This window comes from Trichogramma pretiosum, unplaced genomic scaffold, assembly GCF_000599845.2.
Source record: "Trichogramma pretiosum strain Unisexual culture from Peru unplaced genomic scaffold, Tpre_2.0 scaffold13, whole genome shotgun sequence".
Lineage (NCBI taxonomy): Eukaryota > Metazoa > Arthropoda > Insecta > Hymenoptera > Trichogrammatidae > Trichogramma > Trichogramma pretiosum.
Genome location: NW_019641606.1, coordinates 1,348,915 through 1,366,679, shown reverse-complemented (window position 1 = coordinate 1,366,679; position 17,765 = coordinate 1,348,915). Strand labels below are relative to the sequence as shown.

At 42.5% G+C, this 17,765-nt stretch overlaps 2 protein-coding genes across 3 annotated transcripts; both read right to left on the bottom strand.

Moving 5' to 3' along the window:
* Positions 1-1,305: 1,305 nt before the first annotated feature.
* On the bottom strand, positions 1,306-3,130 carry LOC106652008. Its single transcript, XM_014370725.2, has 4 exons — positions 3,067-3,130; positions 2,497-2,935; positions 1,991-2,424; positions 1,306-1,909 (listed from the first exon to the last, which is right to left on the bottom strand). The coding sequence occupies exons 1-4, from the start codon at positions 3,128-3,130 to the stop codon at positions 1,371-1,373; spliced, it is 1,476 nt and encodes a 491-aa protein (XP_014226211.1). The 3' UTR covers positions 1,306-1,370.
* LOC106652060 lies at positions 2,917-7,224 on the bottom strand. 2 transcript variants are annotated; one of them, XM_023458417.1, is made up of 6 exons: positions 6,927-7,224; positions 6,256-6,735; positions 6,037-6,177; positions 4,680-4,853; positions 4,090-4,578; positions 2,917-2,935 (listed from the first exon to the last, which is right to left on the bottom strand). In XM_023458417.1, the coding sequence occupies exons 1-5, from the start codon at positions 7,207-7,209 to the stop codon at positions 4,136-4,138; spliced, it is 1,521 nt and encodes a 506-aa protein (XP_023314185.1). In that variant the 5' UTR covers positions 7,210-7,224; the 3' UTR covers positions 2,917-2,935; positions 4,090-4,135. The 2 variants fall into 2 exon arrangements, with proteins under 2 accessions (XP_023314185.1, XP_014226288.1); XM_014370802.2 differs by lacking the exon at positions 2,917-2,935 and having other exon boundaries at positions 3,937-4,578.
* Positions 7,225-17,765: the final 10,541 nt, after the last annotated feature.

Genomic DNA, 17,765 nt, shown 5'->3' with positions numbered 1-17,765 from the left:
TTTATTTACGTATATGACGCGTTGAACGCGACGCTTTGATCCCCCTCGATTCCAAACTCACACTTTCGGTGTAACTTAAAGCTCCAAGAGCTCGACGAGCTCGCGTTGATTACAATTACTGTTATGTTAGCAAGCCCGAAATAGAGCATACTTGGATTTATAATTTTTTTTTCGCTCGAGCTAATTATTTTTCAAAGCGTGCATCTTGGACATTGGTGAGTAAATTAGAATCGCTGCACTGTACGTCTTCGTTCCTTTTTTTTGCCCAAAGAGAAAAGTAGAAGCGAGCCCGAAAAAAGGAGAAGAAAAAATTAGAATAAACCGAAGCGTTGCTCGTTATATACGCGCGCGACGCAAAAGTCCTAGCTGTAATATCTTTGAAATATAATAAGCCAAGCTCGGCTCTCTCGCACTCCCGGCACTGGTGCACACTGTACAGGGCAGCTTTACCAATGACAGCGGCAGTTCGTCTCCTCCTGCCCCTTCGCCCGCAAGCCCAGCTGAATTAATCCCTCTCTCCGGGACGTAATTTTTCTCTATCCTCTTCATTATCATACGCAGTACGCGGGGGCAGCGCTTCTTTCTCTCTCTCTCTCTCTCTCTTTCTCTTTCTCTTACAGCTCTCGCGCAGCTTACCCGCGAGCCGCGCGATGGTACAATGAACGATTGATCATTTATGCGCGAGATTCCGTCATTAATTTGCCCGGGCTGCGGCTGCTGCTGCTGCTGCGGCAATACCGGGGCAAATCGTGCACGGGCGCCCGCGAGTATTTTCGTAATTATACAGGGCTCGAGCAACACGAATGAGAAGTTTACGACGTGTATCGATGCCCAGCCATAATATTATCATGATCCTATGTCGTATTGTTGCGCTCGATCCAGAGCTGTAGCTAGACCTGAACTCGTGTACTCGTATGCGGCGTATACGCGTCTTGCGATCGCAAAACTGGGTCGTATAACTTTACCGATGCGGTTGGTTAATACTTTGGGCGGAGTTATGCGCCTTCGTTGAATAGTTAGAAATTAGTAAGAATAATATTCAGATGGCCCGCAGATGACGATGATGGCCGAGTTAAGTGGAATGCCAGAGTGAGTTTACAAAGTCTATGTACCAGATCGCTATGGTATGCTATCGAGCTGTTGCGTTAATTAACCTATTCCGGAATAATTTATACAACACGCTATAAAATGTCATTTAAAGAATCTTTTATTAACGAAAAACATTCGCGCTTACATCTCGCTCACTTCTCGACAATGTTCACACTTTGAGAATCGACGAATCGTCTATTCCAATATATCGCTGCACTGGTAAAGAGAAAAAAACCAAAGAGAACAAAATATTTCTTAAAAGCTACGTTATCGGCGGTTATTCACAAAGCCTCCGCCGCCGCCGGGTAGGGCTCGACCAGGGGGAGGCCCAGCCTCTTGGCGTGCCTGTCAAAGTCCTCGGTGCTGCAGCAGTAGGTGTAGCCCCGCTTGAAGTCGGCGAACTCCTTGTAGTCCTGCTGGCACTTGTCCAGCGGCTCGCAGATGACGTTGCGCTGGTCGGCCGACTCGAGATGGGGATTGTTCACCGTGACGAAGACGACGCCCTGGCGCGTGGACCGGTCGACGGCGTAGCGGAAGAGAAACTGGGCGGGGCGCAGATCCTCCGGCAGTGTGATGTAGGTCGTCAGGCCGATCTTGTCGGGCAGATAGAGGGCCAGGTACGTGCCGGAGAACACGTCGACCTTGCTGTAGTGCTTGCGCGAGTAGTCGCGGATTATGCGGTCGGTGAGGGCCCAGTTGCCCTCGGCTACGCTCTGCCAGACGGGCGTGGTCAGCTCGTAGAACACCGTGGCGTTGGACTGCGCCTCGAAGACAAAGTCCTCGGGCTGGACCAGTTGAGCGGGCGCGAAGTAGTCGCTGCCTTTTTGGTCGCGACAAAATCAATCGGTCAGAATAACCACCAAAGCTCAACGGAGCTGATCAAAGAGCAAAAGCTGCTTACCGTTTAGCGGCATGTACTTGTCGACGATCTTATCGCCCTTGAAGATGACTTTCATGGCTTGTCTCTGGTACATCCTGTCGTAGGCCAGCTTGTAATCCGTCTCGCCCGACAGCGGCCCGTACTTGAGCTTGAGCTTGGACTTGGCCTTCTGCTCGCTCATCGAGGCCAGCGGCAGGACCGAGTAATGCGCCCAGCGCGGTATGTAGCCGCGGCTGATGCGGCTCACGGCGATCTCGTCGATCACCGGCACGAAGTGGGTCGAGTCGACCCTGAAGCCCACCTGGGCTATCGTCTTGCCGATCACGGTCTCGTGCTTCGTCAGCCGTGTGATCGGCTCCTGGTAGGCCGAGCAGCCGATGTCGCGCAGTTTCGCCTGGATCTCCGTGTCGACGATCTGCACCGTTTTGCCGTTCACGCACTGCACCAGCACCGATCTTGGGCGAAAGAATTATTTTCTCAGAGAAGAAGAACGGGACGATAATTTTAAAATAATGCTCGATAATTACTTGTATTTGGTCAATTCGCTGCCGATGGTGATTTTACCGGCTGTGCAGGCGAGTCGGGCGAAAGGACCCGCGTTGCTGTGGATCGGGCCCTTGCCGATGGCGTAGAACCAGTCGTAGCTGGTCGGCTTCAGGTAGAGCACGTAAGGATTCGCCAGATCTTTCACGAAGTCAAAGTTGCACTCGCCAATCGTATCGGGATCGGCCGCGTGCGGCTCGACGACGTCCAAGTCGTCATCCTGGACTTTAGGAACTTTACCCTTCTTCTCGTGCACGACGACGTCTTCTACGTTTTCGTGCACTTTCTCTTCCTTTGCGTGCGGCTCGACCACCTCCTCGTCGACTTCGACCACGTGTTTCTTGTCCTTTTTCTCGTGTACGGCGACGTCGGTGTCGGGGGCCGGAGCCTCGTTCAACTCGCTGCCTACATCTTTGAGACTAGCTGCAAAGCGATTCGAGGCCAAAAAGCCGACATTGATATGCGTACAAAATAAAAAGATGAAAAAAAAGTAGAGTTGTACGGAAAAATCGTTCGGAAAATTGTAGAAAAGTCGAGAAAAATAAAGAACGTACCGGCTTGTATTAATACTAGATTGGCTATGAGAACGAGCAGTACCGTGTACTTGGCAGCAATCATCGTTGCTGAGAGCTTGCTACGACTGCACTGTGACCGGAAGCAATTTTCTTCCTTTATATAATGTACGGGTTTATTAATTTTTTTCTCTTTTTATCAAAATCCAAGGTTTGTCCAACGATTTTTATCGATAAACAAATTGTGGGCTCGAAGCTTGGCAATCGCAAGTTTGATTTTCGAAGCGAATTTTTTTACACTTACCACCCAGCGAAGACATCGGACTGTTTGCATTGATAAGGTGAGGCGATGTCTTCGTGGGTATACAAAAAACATATTTTTAGCTTTCAACAATATATTTTGATGTGAGGTTGATCGTCGATAAAATATTTATAAAATACGTCAATTATTTTTTTGAGCATTGATACACGTAACACGCAGAAGAGGTACGCTGAGGAATTTTAAACAGTTTTCTATTCAATAATAATTTATAAAATAACAACGAAATTTTGGAAAATTTTCTGCAAATTATACTTGATATTTTATTTACTTCGATTGACTTGATCGCAGCAATTTTCGACAACCCATCATGTTATGAAATAACACGGCAGATATCATCAAAAGAAAAACGTCAATCTGAAAAATATTTTTCTTACGATCCCAAGTTGCATTTTATTTATTTTTTAAATATTAAAGTAAATAGCGTAAAAAGTTAGAAAGAGGCTACATAAAAAACGATAGTATTGAAACAAATATTTGTTCTATTATACACTGGTGAAATTCCAAACAGTGGTCCGAGCTCACTGTAAATGAGATAAATATTCGAACTTTATCGAGAAAGTGAATTATTGAATGAATTAAAAAAGGCTGGATAATTTTTTTACTTCTTTACTAAAGAATAAATACTTGTTTGCGATTATGAAAATACGTGAAAGGGCAACAAATACCATTTAAAGAGATATTTTAATTTGCAACCGCAGGAAGAGGTAAGAAATGTTTTACAATTATTCAAAATTTATTATCACCATAAAATATGCCGAAGCGATTACATAATTAAACTACAAACAGTCGTCAGCTTCGTCGAACGATGTCATTGCTGAAGCCTCCGATGGACGCGGTGCCGGGATGAACCGGCAGAGCCAAAGACCTGGCGGTGTCCATGAAATCCTCGATGGTGCAGCAGTACGTGTAGCCCATCTGCGGCTTGACAAAGTCCGGGTAGAGATTCTCGCAGACGGCCTGGCGTCGGCAGACGACGTAGCCCGGCCCGAGGACTCGATCCGAGTACCTGTGGGGCTCGTTCACGACGACGAAGACGAGGCCCCGATGGCCGCGACGATCGTACACGTACTTGAAGAGCAGACGGGGCACAGGCACCACCGGTCGATTTCGCGAGTCGTGTCCGAGGTAAATGTCGCGCTGAACCGGCAGTCCGAAGGCCGAAGGCGTCGGTTGTTGGTGCGGGCTCACGATGACGCCCGACCAGACATCCAGATCAGTGGATAGATCGCTGGCTGTACACACGGAAGCGTATTTTATATAAATATTTTTGCTCCAGCCTCGAGAAAAATTAGATTGAAAAAAAAAAATAAATAATAAAAACACCGAGTCTTACCCAATTTGCGAACTATGCTGGCCACGTAGTTCCAATTTCCGTCGTGCACGCTTTTCCAGACTGGCACGAGATTCTCCTGCAGATACGTGCTTCTCTGCTGGGTACCGTAATACAGATCGTGACTCGAGATCAGGGGACTCTCCACCAGATAATCCGTATCGAGTTCGTTGTTCGCTGCATCATACAAAACGATGGGAAAAGGTGAGCTCATCGAGAAGGAATTATTTCAGGAATTTTGATTTTTACAAGCCCTCCGGACGCTTTCAGTGATTCGTCAACAGTTGCGTCTCGAGCTGACCCACAGGTCAAAAGAGTATAAAAGAGAAAATTAAGGGAAAAAGGTTTAAAATTCGAGGCTAAAATCGTGATTGAAATTTTGATATTTGTGGAAAGAAGTTCCAACAACATGAGAAAACGTACGAACGATAACAAAGCCCAAAACTGTTCTCTAAGTTGTTTTTTGGTTGTTGGGGCATGGAAAACCTAAAGAAAATTCTCATAAAAATGACCATGTCACTGCAAATTTTCACAAAACACCTAGCTTTTCTTCATTTGAAACATTTTTCAATGCCCCATTTTTTCGTAATAATATATAAATGATATCAACGATAAAAACGTATTTATCATTCACTGTATACGCGAGAAAAATATTATGTCAATTCTCATTGATGTAATTATACTGACTTAATTTTGCCCTTTGATAATGATTGATAAATATTATCGAATTAAATTTAAGCTATACACGTAAAGACTGGCGAAGAGCATTCAGAGTCGTGCTTGTTCTGTTGTTTACATCGCCCCTGACCTCTCGGAGCTTTTGCCCGATACGCGCTGTTTTGACGTGCTTGCCACAGCGCTACGCAACAATAAGGACCGCTCGCGGAGCCGCTCGAAGCTCGAGCGTAAACTGGTGCATTTCGAATAGATAATTTTCAAAAATATATGCAATATCCATGTTTCGAGGATCGATAGAAATGTTTTCATTGATAATTGTAACGTTAAAGGCTCCTCCAACGTTTTCTCATAATGTAAAAGCAAAGTTTAAGTTTTCAAAATATTAATGAATTTTCGGAGTAAAATGAAGCACATTATAAATTACACAAGCTAATCAAATATTGAACTTCGTGCGTTGATGTTAGTTTGATAATGCTACTCTTATTTCAGTGCGCTTCTATCGCCCTAAATTAGTACGTTTTGTTTCGCGACATACGTCCATTCGAAATGAAGACAAAGTATCAATCAAAGGGTCCATTGTTTAAGCGCCTTCCCAATTGACGAAAAATTCAATCAAGATTTTAGTTCTAATGCCAAATTTGTTTTTGTGATTGTTTTTCATATAAAAAAACGTATATCATACTGATTATATCGTTGACCGATATGATGCGTGGATCCATGGACATGAGTACTCGGCGCTGATTTTCCGCACTGTAAACGTCCATCAAGTCGAAAGTGTCATTTTGCAGCACAGGACCTGGTCTGTACGCGAACATACCCGAATCTGGAAGAAAAGTTTCGAAACTTACCACGACGTTTGTGTACGCGAAAATACTTGAAAAAGTGCGATCGGTTCATATACTCGTCTGTTGACTGTGCACAGCCGCGACGATTTTCGCGTGGCTCCAGATGGGCGTCTTGGCCTCGGGATCGTAGACCACGTCCATGATGGGCAAAAAGTTGAAGACGTTGAGCTGATAGCCGGTCTGTATGCACCTCATGCCGGGCGGACAATTGACGCGTCGGAATCGGGCCAGCGGCATCGAGGCCCTGGTGCAGCCGATCTCCTCGAATCTCACGGGCAGCCGCTGTCCGGCCAGGGCGAAGGTGTCGTTGCCCGAGCAGCGCAGATAGGCCGTGCCGAGGCCCAGCGGCAGACCGCGGGCCGTGAGTTCCTCGCCGCCAGGGCAGACGAGCCGGACCTCGCTGCGAAAATTCTGCAGCTCGACGGCGGCCGGATTCTGGACGCGCGGGTACAGATACTCCGTGACGTTGGGCCTGAGGACGAGAGTCTCGCCGACGTCTCGGGTCAGATTCACGTGGCAATGGAGATCGCCGAGAGCTGCATCGAGAAATACAAGAGTAAAAATGTTCGCTCACCTAACGCGCGATTTTTCACCCTTTCGGGCGCGCCCTATTAATCATTCTCATTTCGCGAATAATCGTATCGCGCGCAGCTGTTGCCCGATACATTATAGCCGCTGCAATAAAAGATTATTCGATTATATATTTAAATGTACGATGCATGCTCACCGCATTTTGGCAAGAGTGAGGCGAAGCAGAAGAGGAGCAGCGAGCAAGAGGCGAAACAGCCGACGAGCTGGCGGGCCGAGCCAAGCCAGTGCGAGCTGGCGTCGCGCATGGTCGTGCTGTGACTATTCCGGCTCTCGAGCCACCGGTTTTCTTGCACATTTTTCTCTCCTTTTTTCTCAAAAGCTCCCCTCAAGCTGATGATCTTACGATCGTTACTAGACAAAAAGTATACAAACGAGCGGCACGACAGCAATTTGTCGTTTTTTCTTTCTTTCTTGTGCATTGTCTTATTAAACAAGCCAAGCGGAAGATGAATATGCATGTGTAAAAAAATAAAAAAAATAAACGTGTTTTATTGACAGAGTATATTACGCGTATTAGACGCGGCTTTTGTTTTGCTGTGTGCTCGGGACGCACGCGACGCCTACGAGAGACGCGCTTTTAATGACGACTCTCGCGTCTCTATGATTAAAAGCATTACGCAAGCGAATTTTTTGTTGTCATTCAAGTATTTCGGTATACGATCACACGAGCGACAGCGAACGCCGCGGCTGATTAAGATCGCTTTATACGAGATAGAATTTTCTTCTTTTCTCTCTTTTTTTTTCGATCGGGGGTAGGGTATAAAGGAAATTCTTTCCGCGCGAGGCGTCAAAGTAGTTCGCAGACACCACCTCGCGTTGCTGCCAAATTCTCTCTTTCGCCTCAGTGTGTGTGTGCGCGCGCGAGAAGAGCGTCAGCTCGCACAATACCTACACGTGTATCGTATACCCACACACACACAGTACACAGATAGGATGCAAAAGCGAGCCAAGCGTATACAGCCACTCAGCTTTGACGTCGTAGTCGCAAGCATGAAATTATGAAGCATGAAAGAGATAAAAAAGACGACGACGACGGCGCTAGCTCTGGCACTGCCTGAATTCGTTATAAAGCTATAATATAACAGCCAAATACATCGACACAGGCGCAAAATGTATAACAGGCACACACACACACATACACGAGCGACGAGCTCGAGCTGTCTCGAGTTTTTCGCTCAATTTTCCGACTCGGCCGAAGGTTGTCTTACATGGATTTATACGCGGACGCATCCACTGGATCGATGATGATCCGACGTATATCCACGAGAGCGATCCAACAAGTATACGATATACGAGTGTAGGCTACCACGAGATTTTAAGATTTAAGTTGCCATCGCGTATTCCGTCTCTGCGGCGGCGGCCTCTTACGTATGCTCGCGCGTATTTCCGGCGGATCGCTCGCGAGTGAGCAATTTTTTCCCCTCGCTGAATATTAAGTAGAACGCGGGAAAAGCGGAAGCATCCACTATACCAGCGCGACTTCGTACACCGAGCTTGCAGCAAGCGGGCAAATTTATTTATTCGTTGAATATTCAAGCGCGATATGCTCTTACGCGACACACATCAAAGACTCTCCTGCGCTGTATAGGTATACGCGTTGTGTACCTCATGCCTCTCTCTATCTATCCAGCGGAATATACATCGCGGCAGGAAAGGCAAAGCTGGGCGAGCTCGAGGCAAGCCGCCTACTTCCGTTTCTCAAACGCTAATTTTCCCAAGCGCGCACAGGCTAAAATTCAATCCAGCCAATTGTTGATACATTTCTGTGGTAAATTATGGGTCGCTCGGCTGAGGGAGTAGTTGTCAGCTTTTCCCCGGGGGTAATGTCGTATTCTCGAAACGGCACGTGCTGTAGAGAAAATCGAGGCGAGAACGTCTCGTGCAAATACTGCAGAGCAAGTTAAATCGAATTTCATTCGCACCATTCACTATTGGCTATTGTCGTTCGTTACCTTCTATACAGACACTCGCACAGACAGACAGACACAGATAGATAGAGAGAGAGAGAGAGACCGATGAAGGTAAGAGTCTCGATGTACAATACATACATATATACAGGCAGCTCGAGCTAAAGTCAAAGGAGGCATCGATTTCTTCACAGTCGATAGCTCGATGCTCTTTCTCTCTCTCTCTATACATACCCCTTGCCCCCCGCACTGCAGCCCCTTTTGCACAAGAGCGTCCGCCGATTATGAGCATTCGGCCGGGAAATCGTTTCTCACTCAAGTAACCCCAAGTCCGCGCAGTATACACCTCGTAGAAGAGAGAGAGAGAGAGAAAGAGAGCTTTCAACACGGGGATGCTGCTGCAAGCTCTCGTTTCTCTCTTTCTCTCTTTCGCACGCGAGCGGCTATGACGCAAGTGTTGCGCGCCCAACGAACCATACGCTCCACTTGCGGCCCCGTGTGTACACGAGCAATACAGCTCTCTATATGTGTATGTGTACGTGTATAATGTAAAATATATAACGCGACACATACTCGCGGAGATTTTGCTCTCCTTTTTTTTTTCGCTTCTCTCGGCTTGCCCTGCGAGCTCGTAAATCTACCCGTGCATTATTGCACGTACTTGGAGAAATGGATGGATATGGATACTTTTTTTAAATCTCCCAATGGCTATACGCACTCGCGAAGTCGGGAGATCGTTCGCGACTCGTGCAGAGATGCTCTTTATTCGGATTCAAAAATTCTGCGCCCGTCGGATACGTGGACACAGTTTATCTGATCTAAGAACGATCGATTCGTACGTAAAGTCAGCGCTATCTCAGATAACGATGCGAATCGTGGATCGAAAAAATTATTTCGATGCCGTTGTTTAACGCTTTATCGTCCCAATGAAAGTGAATGAAATTTCGCCACTAGTGCCTGCTCGCACGCATACGCAAGCGGCACACACACACACACACACACACACACACACACACACACACACACATATAGACTCGCGTGATTTCATTCGCGTATAAATCTCGCTTCTCTTCTTATAAACGTCGTCGTAGTCGTGCGCCGAGCGTGTAAGTGCTTTTACGATCGGCTTATCTTGTTTCACGCACACGTACACAAGCTGCACGCTTCGCAAACAGACACATATTCGCATTTCTAAAAAATCTCCGCTCGGCGCGCGATAAAATCTCGTAAATTTACAAGGTATATAAAAAATTTTTCCTCCGTTTCTTTCTCTCTTCTTTGCTGCTGCTCAGAAAAATGCGAGCGAGGAGCTGCCGTATAGGCCTTGATTACCTTGGAACGGCTTAATAACGTGAATATTGCTCTGGCGTTTTTCCCCCGATTCGAAATTCGACGGATTTCTTTTAGAATAGATGACATTAAAATTGTTAATTGCTTCGCGCACGGTCGGTTGAATTAAATAATTTATTCGCAGTACAAAATCCACGTTATAATACAACTCGACCGACGACGGGTGCGATGGTAAATTTTGAAAATACATCCGGTAACGAAATTCGCAGTCCACAAAAGCGGGTCTGTATGGCCGCGCGAAAAATCCCCGTCTGTCAGTGTCAGCTCTCTCTCTCTTTCTGCTCAGCTCGGCTTGGCTCTGCTCGTTCGTTCGTTCGTTCGTTCGTTAGCGACGGGGAAAATTGCAAAAGAAAATGGGGATATGCTGGTGAAGAGCATTCAAACAATTGCCTCATTTAAATAAAGCACCCGGGCAGAGACCGCTCGGGGCCGGCCATCGGAAAATCTCTGCTTCGAGCTAGTTCGTAGCCCACGTAATGTATAAAAATTGCGATGGAATTAGAATCGAATCTTTATATCTTTTTTTTCTTCTTTCTTCGATTCTTTTCTCTCTGTGGGGCGATGATTTTTCATTTCCAGTTAAAGAAAATTTGCTGCCGGGCAGCAAAAGTAATTGAATTACTGGACGCTGGGAATCGACCGAAATTTAAATAAAGAAGAAACTTCGTGCTGGTCATATGCCGAGCTCGAACGGCCCGCATATATCGCGCGCGCGAGTCCGAAAGGATTTAGCCAATATGCGCGTGGATTTCGGGCGCGTCGGATTCAGATTCGCGGTTCCAGATCGCTTTGCGCGAGCCGCATATGACGGATGGTTTTGCCACGATCTATGCCTAATAATTGCATTCGCCTCGTGAATGGCGTCAATTTCCTGCGCGACGCTATAATGGACTTTAATACGACACGCGCACGCGTCTCCGTACCTTGGCTTTGGCTTCTAAAATTGTGACCAAAAACGCGATATCGAGCAGTCACAAACTCGCGTTTCGAATGAACTCGAGTGGCTGTTGCATTTTTATCCAGGAAACAATTTATTTTTACTACAAACAAAGTAGACGAGCTTAGCTGTTGGCTGAGGTATATAGGTGGCTTATTACACAGACGCGAGGACTCGATTATTAATTCGACGATGCCATGTGCTTGGGCTACTCAATCGATAATTCGTAAAATCTCGAGTCGCCCGAGTGGATGCCAGTGCACTCGCTGCGCGCACTATGTACGAGCTGCTCTGCTTCATGCTCGAGCTTCTGCAGCTGCCTAGGCTAAGCTAGACGATGAGATAAAAGTCTGCTTATTTGAGCAGTCGCGATAAGTCGGTCAAGGTTTCGACTTCTTGCTCTCGAGCTAAGGCATATTTCATATAAATTATACATATATACATTTCTTTTTTTTTTTTCTTTATATTTTTACAAGTTTACCCTATCACTTTTTCCGCCAGCTTGGTAATAAAATATACATATAGAGGAAAAGGAAAAAAGTGAGAGGAAAATATAGTAAAATCCGAGAGCAGTGGAGCGGATTTGCATGAATATAATGTACCACCACCTGTATTACATACATTTATATAGAAGGCAAGGATACTCGAGATAAGGCGACGTAACAAGAATCGAGCATCAAAGCGAGCGAGATACCTCCAAGTATTTTGTCAAGTATGTATATATGATTATACGACTTTTAAATATAGATATTTAATAAATCACTTTTGAAGTAAATAAATATCGGCCTGAATTTTTTTCCTCCTCTCGTTTTGCAATTGTAATTAGAAAAGCTCAGAAGCACGGCTATCGAGCGACGAACCATAGCATAACAAGCCACACGCACAAGAGAGACTCGCCGTTAAAGAGAAATTTACGAGAAGGCGTTTCTCTGGCTTGACGTGCGCTTTACATTATCATCAAACGTTTTGCGCGCGTTGCATAATATATACGCGTGCGCAGAGAGGCTGTCGCTAGAGAGAGAGATTGGCATTCAGCTTACAAGTCGAACGCAAAATGTGGCTTGCTGGATGAGCGCAGCTATCAAACGCAGCTCATAAACTCCCGGGCTTACATCTCGAGTTATTATATTCCATGCGACGACGATTCAAACGGGGGCTATAGTTAGGCTTAGATATAGGCGTGCGATCGATCGATCGTAATACAAAAAAGAGAGAGGAAGAATAGAAAATAAAAATGATAACTAATGCGGATTGATGAAACGGTCGGTAATTACATTTTTCGAGCGAAATTCCAAAGCGGCACGAGCATCGGCGTGCAAATTGTAGGTCCAACGCATATGTAATATACGAGCTGCGTGTTAACGACTGCACGCGACGATTCCTCGACTCCGAGAGAGAGGCACTCGCATTCGTACGAACGACGTTAAGCCATTACGCAACGCGGGCCAATAGGCGAGCGACAGAGCGAGTCAGCCGCAAGTCGATCGTCCTAACTTCATTTTCTCGAAAATATGTCACACATAGATGTAACCCGTTGCATGTGTGTACTCGTGATATATACAGCAGCTTCGAGCGAGTTCTCGTATTCGTGTCCAGGTAAACGATCGGTCGAGACTCGCCTTTTCTCGCTTAAAGATATCGGCGCAGCAAAAGAGACACGTATTAAAATTGTAAAATTAAAAAAAGACTCTTTTTCGTTCACTCGATGTTCAGCACTACGCGCGCGTGTAAAAATAAAAAAATGTGAGAGTGTGCGCGATCCCCCAGGCGGTTAATACTGGCGCGCGTGCACACAGGTGCGATTAGAAGCTCTGATCAGCTTGTAGAACAAAGCTCCCTATATAATACTCGGACCAGTACCGAGCGCAGCTCGTTCTGTCCGTTTAATCATTTTCATCGTACCGTTTTATGTACATAAATAATTCATCGGATGAGGCTTATATTTGTGGAATTGTACTGTACTCGCCATGCTTGTTATCGGTCGAATTATAATTAATTTTTCAAGTTAACGTTAAGACTCGATTAGATTGTTTTTGAAATTGTACGTTAAATGTTTATGTAAATTATTTATGTGCAGAAATTCGTTTTTTAGTTCGTTTTATTCGTTTTTTTAGTTTCACACGAACCCAACACGGCAAATTTAACGTTTCGTTAATCATTATTCTGAATAATTTGCTCGCTAGTGGTATAGCTTAATTAAATGTAAATATGTTATACATACGCGGTGGCAAAACTCGATCGTGTCAAAGATTTTCGTGGACGCGTGTCTACATCTGTATTAATATACGTGTTCATTTTGTATCATTCAATTGCATTTCTCTGCGTGGCATTGGCCAACGAAATTGTCTGTGTACACGTATAAATATACACGCAAACATTGAAAAGCGCAGCAGACCTTTCGAGCGTACAAAGATACGATATTCTCGTCCCCGAAGCCATCGTAGCAGAGTCGACACACGCGACGCGACTACTGCTCGCTTCTAATTTCAGTCGTGCGAGCTCGTACAGATACATACACGCGTACACACTCGAGAGATTAAAAAAGTTCGACGCGAAAGTATGCGGCGTATCGTTTATCAATCAAAGATGCGTCAATTAAAAAGATGAAAAAAAAAAAAAAAAACAACGACAAAAAAATGTTCGTACGCAGTTCGCGCCGAAACGTCCGATTGCGTTCACGCGCGACGACGATGGAAGGGGGGTGAAAAAATAAAAAAAAATAAATAAACGGAATGCGCGCTCGAGTCTTGGCGTCGAGCTTCGCGCGCGCGAGTAATATTGCATAAAAAAATTTCATTAAAATCTTCGATGCGAAAGCGATAATACTACTGTGCATGCACGCGCGCGCGCACGCCTGGTGTTGTGCCATTTATGCACGCGCATACACAGCCTCGCTCGCGATGTACGCGCGAGAACACATTCAAAGGCATTACGTACAAGAGAGAGAGAGAGAGGTACACATGCTGTGTTTGTAGAGAGACGTGCGGAGCGCGCTCGGGTTCAGAGACATGCTTTCGTTGGCGTTGCTGCAAGCTCGACGCCAAAGTACATCTATACGTAGGATATGTATAAGTGCGAAAGAGAGAGAGGGAGACTAAAGAGTATCTTCGAAAAATCGATATATATGGCGGCTCTGCTCTGCTGCTGCTATCTATCTCTCTCTTTCTCTTTCTCTCTCTCTCTCTCTCTCTCTCTCTCTCTCTACTTCTATCTCACTCCGTCACAATCTATATAGTTACTCAACACATCTATTTACGTGCATATATGTAAGTAACGCATTACTAATATCTATATGTATAAATACGAGCAGAGCGAAAGAGAGAAAGAGAGCGGGAGAGAGCCCGTACACATGCAGAGACTCCCGTTGTAGGCTCGATGCGATCATGACGAATTGGCGCCCTCTAATAATTGTACTATCCGCTCTTATGGGCGGTTCTTCTAGTGTACATTGTTATCGCTCAACTATACCAAATAGATTGGATTTTTTTTCACAAATGTACTACACAGAATGACTATTACATTTCAAGATCAACTTCATGCCATGACAGATGATTAAAAAAAAAAACTATATCGAAATATTATCATTGAGATATTAGTCAATAACATGAATGAACCAAATCTGTTTATCTTACTCATTGACAGACGATCATCCATGTGAATCTTAAACAAGAATGTTTACTTCTTTACTTACAGCTGATAATTTATCGATAATAAGGCTTATCGTTGCGTGATAAAACGGGACCTGCATTCTCATCTTCCGATGAGTGGCGCCATCTTGACATATTATGAAGATGAATTCTTGAAATTATTGATTTATAAAATATTAAAGAATTCAAAGAGTCACTATGAACATTACTTTAAAGGGGATTATTTAAGAGATTAATTGGATTTAGTTATTTTTGCATGCGGTTAGGACAAGAATTAAAAAATTGAGAGTTTGATTTTCAATAACATGTTTCTGTATTTTGCATGCGTGTAATTACATAAGGGAATTACAATGTCAGTACAAGATGTAGCGAACGCTCACACACCACTTTTTGCTTTCAATTTATTATTACGCACATATTTCATATGGTAATCAATTTTCTTTCATTGCCACATTAATCTCAATTAAATTCATCATAATTAAGTTGTGAATTTATTGTGACAATAATAATAAAAATAATAATAATAATAATAAAAATCGGCCTTTTCATTTTACGGCGAGTTGAACGATGTTTTTTATTCAGTATGATAAAACTACTATAAATAAGTAATATCCAAGCTCACATCAGTTTTTTTGTTTGTTCATTTTTATCGTCTTTTCGTCTATCTCTTCGATATTAACGTCACTCCGGCAGGAAATGCATTTTAATTATTATTATTATTTATGAAAGGTTTTCTTATCACTATTTTTGGGATTTTTTTTATTAACTTCGTTTTTTACATCTTTTTTTTTTAATTATTTCATTAGCGACTGACAATTCAGACGTTTCTTTTTTTTAAGAAATGATGATGATTTTTGTATTCGTCGTCAACATCATTTTTCATCTGTCGACATAATTTTTAATGATATCTTTTATAAATATTTTCATTATAGTATACATCTTTACAAGAAAAAATATCAATTAATTGAGTAACCTTTCTAGCACCGCAAAAAGGTTACTAATTAAGTTTCGTCAATTATTAAAATTTTTTTAATTTTACCGTCATAACAGTGTGCAAGTTTAAATCAAAGTAAGAAATCTTGGACGGAGGCAGAGAGATAAACGAAATAAAAAAAGGCATAGTCTCAATTAAAAATTAAAATAATATTCGATAACGCGAGTAGACACGTAATGATAATAGTAGCAGTTATAGTAGTAGTAGTAGAAGTTTCTGTAGTTGAAGTATTAATATTAGTAGTTGCAGTATCAGTAATCATAATAGTAAGTATAGCTGAAGTGAGAACAAATAATAATTCCGACATGATATTAATTTTGAGGACAAATAAAAGTAAAACCTCAATACTTCTAATAACGTACTTGCTCGTTTTGTGTCATGATTAAAATCTTTTAAACATTCAATCATTTTAGCTGCTTTTCTTTAAAATTCGCGAGTTAATTTTTCACGATTTTAGAAATTTAGAGATTTGTTATTTATTTATCTTATGTATTTTTAATTAAACTGAGTGAATTTGAGACTTTTTATGTGCTTGACAAGAAGTTGTGGCATTATTTGCTTTCCCTCTCTTCCTATTTTACAATTGACACAATAGGATTTACAAGAGAGGAAAAGAATTTTTATTTTTTGTTTTCTCTTAACATTTCTTTCACAAATTTCCGAATCAATCCCATTATTTTTAACACTTAGGCCCTAAATGTAAACTCGATTGCATAAGCTACAGTGTGTAGATATAAAAAAATCTTTCCAAATTTATTGAAATAATTTGAATAATTTAAGAAAAAAGCGACTATAAATTTAAGAATTATCATCTTGTACATTCACAGTAAAGAACCCAGTATTTGTTCGTTCCTATTCGACGATTAAAATAAACGCGCGTTTAAGAGCATCGATACCTCTCTCATAGAATTCTAATGTTGCCATGAGAAATAATCACGAAGCTAAAAATCGTCAAAAGCTTACTATAATATTTACCTTATCTTACTACCTTAAGTTGCATACGTCGTTTCATTTTATTTATTTACTTTTTCTTTTTTTTCTTGCAAATGCACATACTTGCAATATTAAGAAATTTTTCGCTCGCATTACATCAACGAATATAGACACAAAAAATAGTGAGGCAAGTCAGAGTTTTTATTTTTCACGTATACATACACACAGAGATTGAAAGAGATAGAGTGAAAGAGAAAAAATGACGGATAGAGCCTGATACCCGTAGGTAGGAGTGTGCACGTCGTTCGAAGAATTATTGAAAAAAATATTATTTAGCTGAACAGTGAAGTAGAGTAGCGTCTCGTCTCGTTCATTAATCCGAAACAGGGTTGGAATTTGTTGTTTGATTTGTCATTGAAAAAGAAACGTCCCAATAGTCGCGCTCTCGATCGAAGCATATACCGCGTTTTGTTGTAGCTCCAGTCCGGGTGCATTGTACGATACAGAAATTTGGAATTTTTCGTCATCTATCTGCACAAATTCTCTTGACAGCTATTTATAAATTTATGTATACAAACATCGATAAATAATATATATTTTTTTACTGCGCGTATTAAAAATATCGATCGTCGTCGTTATCATTATCATTATTATTGTTATTATTAGAAAAACGAAAAAAACGATCAATGAAGAATTTTTTATAATCTTTCAAGCATGCGCTCACAATTTCTCTACTTTGACATCGAATTTGTTGTTTTAATATACACGCTTGGTAACGCCCTTATGCATCGTTATTGTTAAGTGTTCTATTTTATAATTATGTACAAATTGAAACTAAATAAATTTTTCTTATCGGTGAAATAAAATTGTCGATAAAAAAAAAAATAACGTTGCAATTGTCAAATTCAGATTGTATTATAGCATGAATTCTTCTATTTAATGATTGGCTCCTTGCGAATAAAAAATGTTCAGGAATGAATATATCGTTCTTAAAGTCATTGTATTCGTTATTATTAATTAAATTTTTTATACGCTAGGTTTGGTTGATTTTTTTCATTTGTGCGAAGATTTTTTCCCTAGCTAAGTCTACTAATCGCTTTTTTTATTTTCATCGTATCATTCTTATCACTCGCCATATGCAATGACGGTTATATTTCGGAATAAAATATATCTGAGTAGCGAAAAAAACATTACAACAGTCGTTACA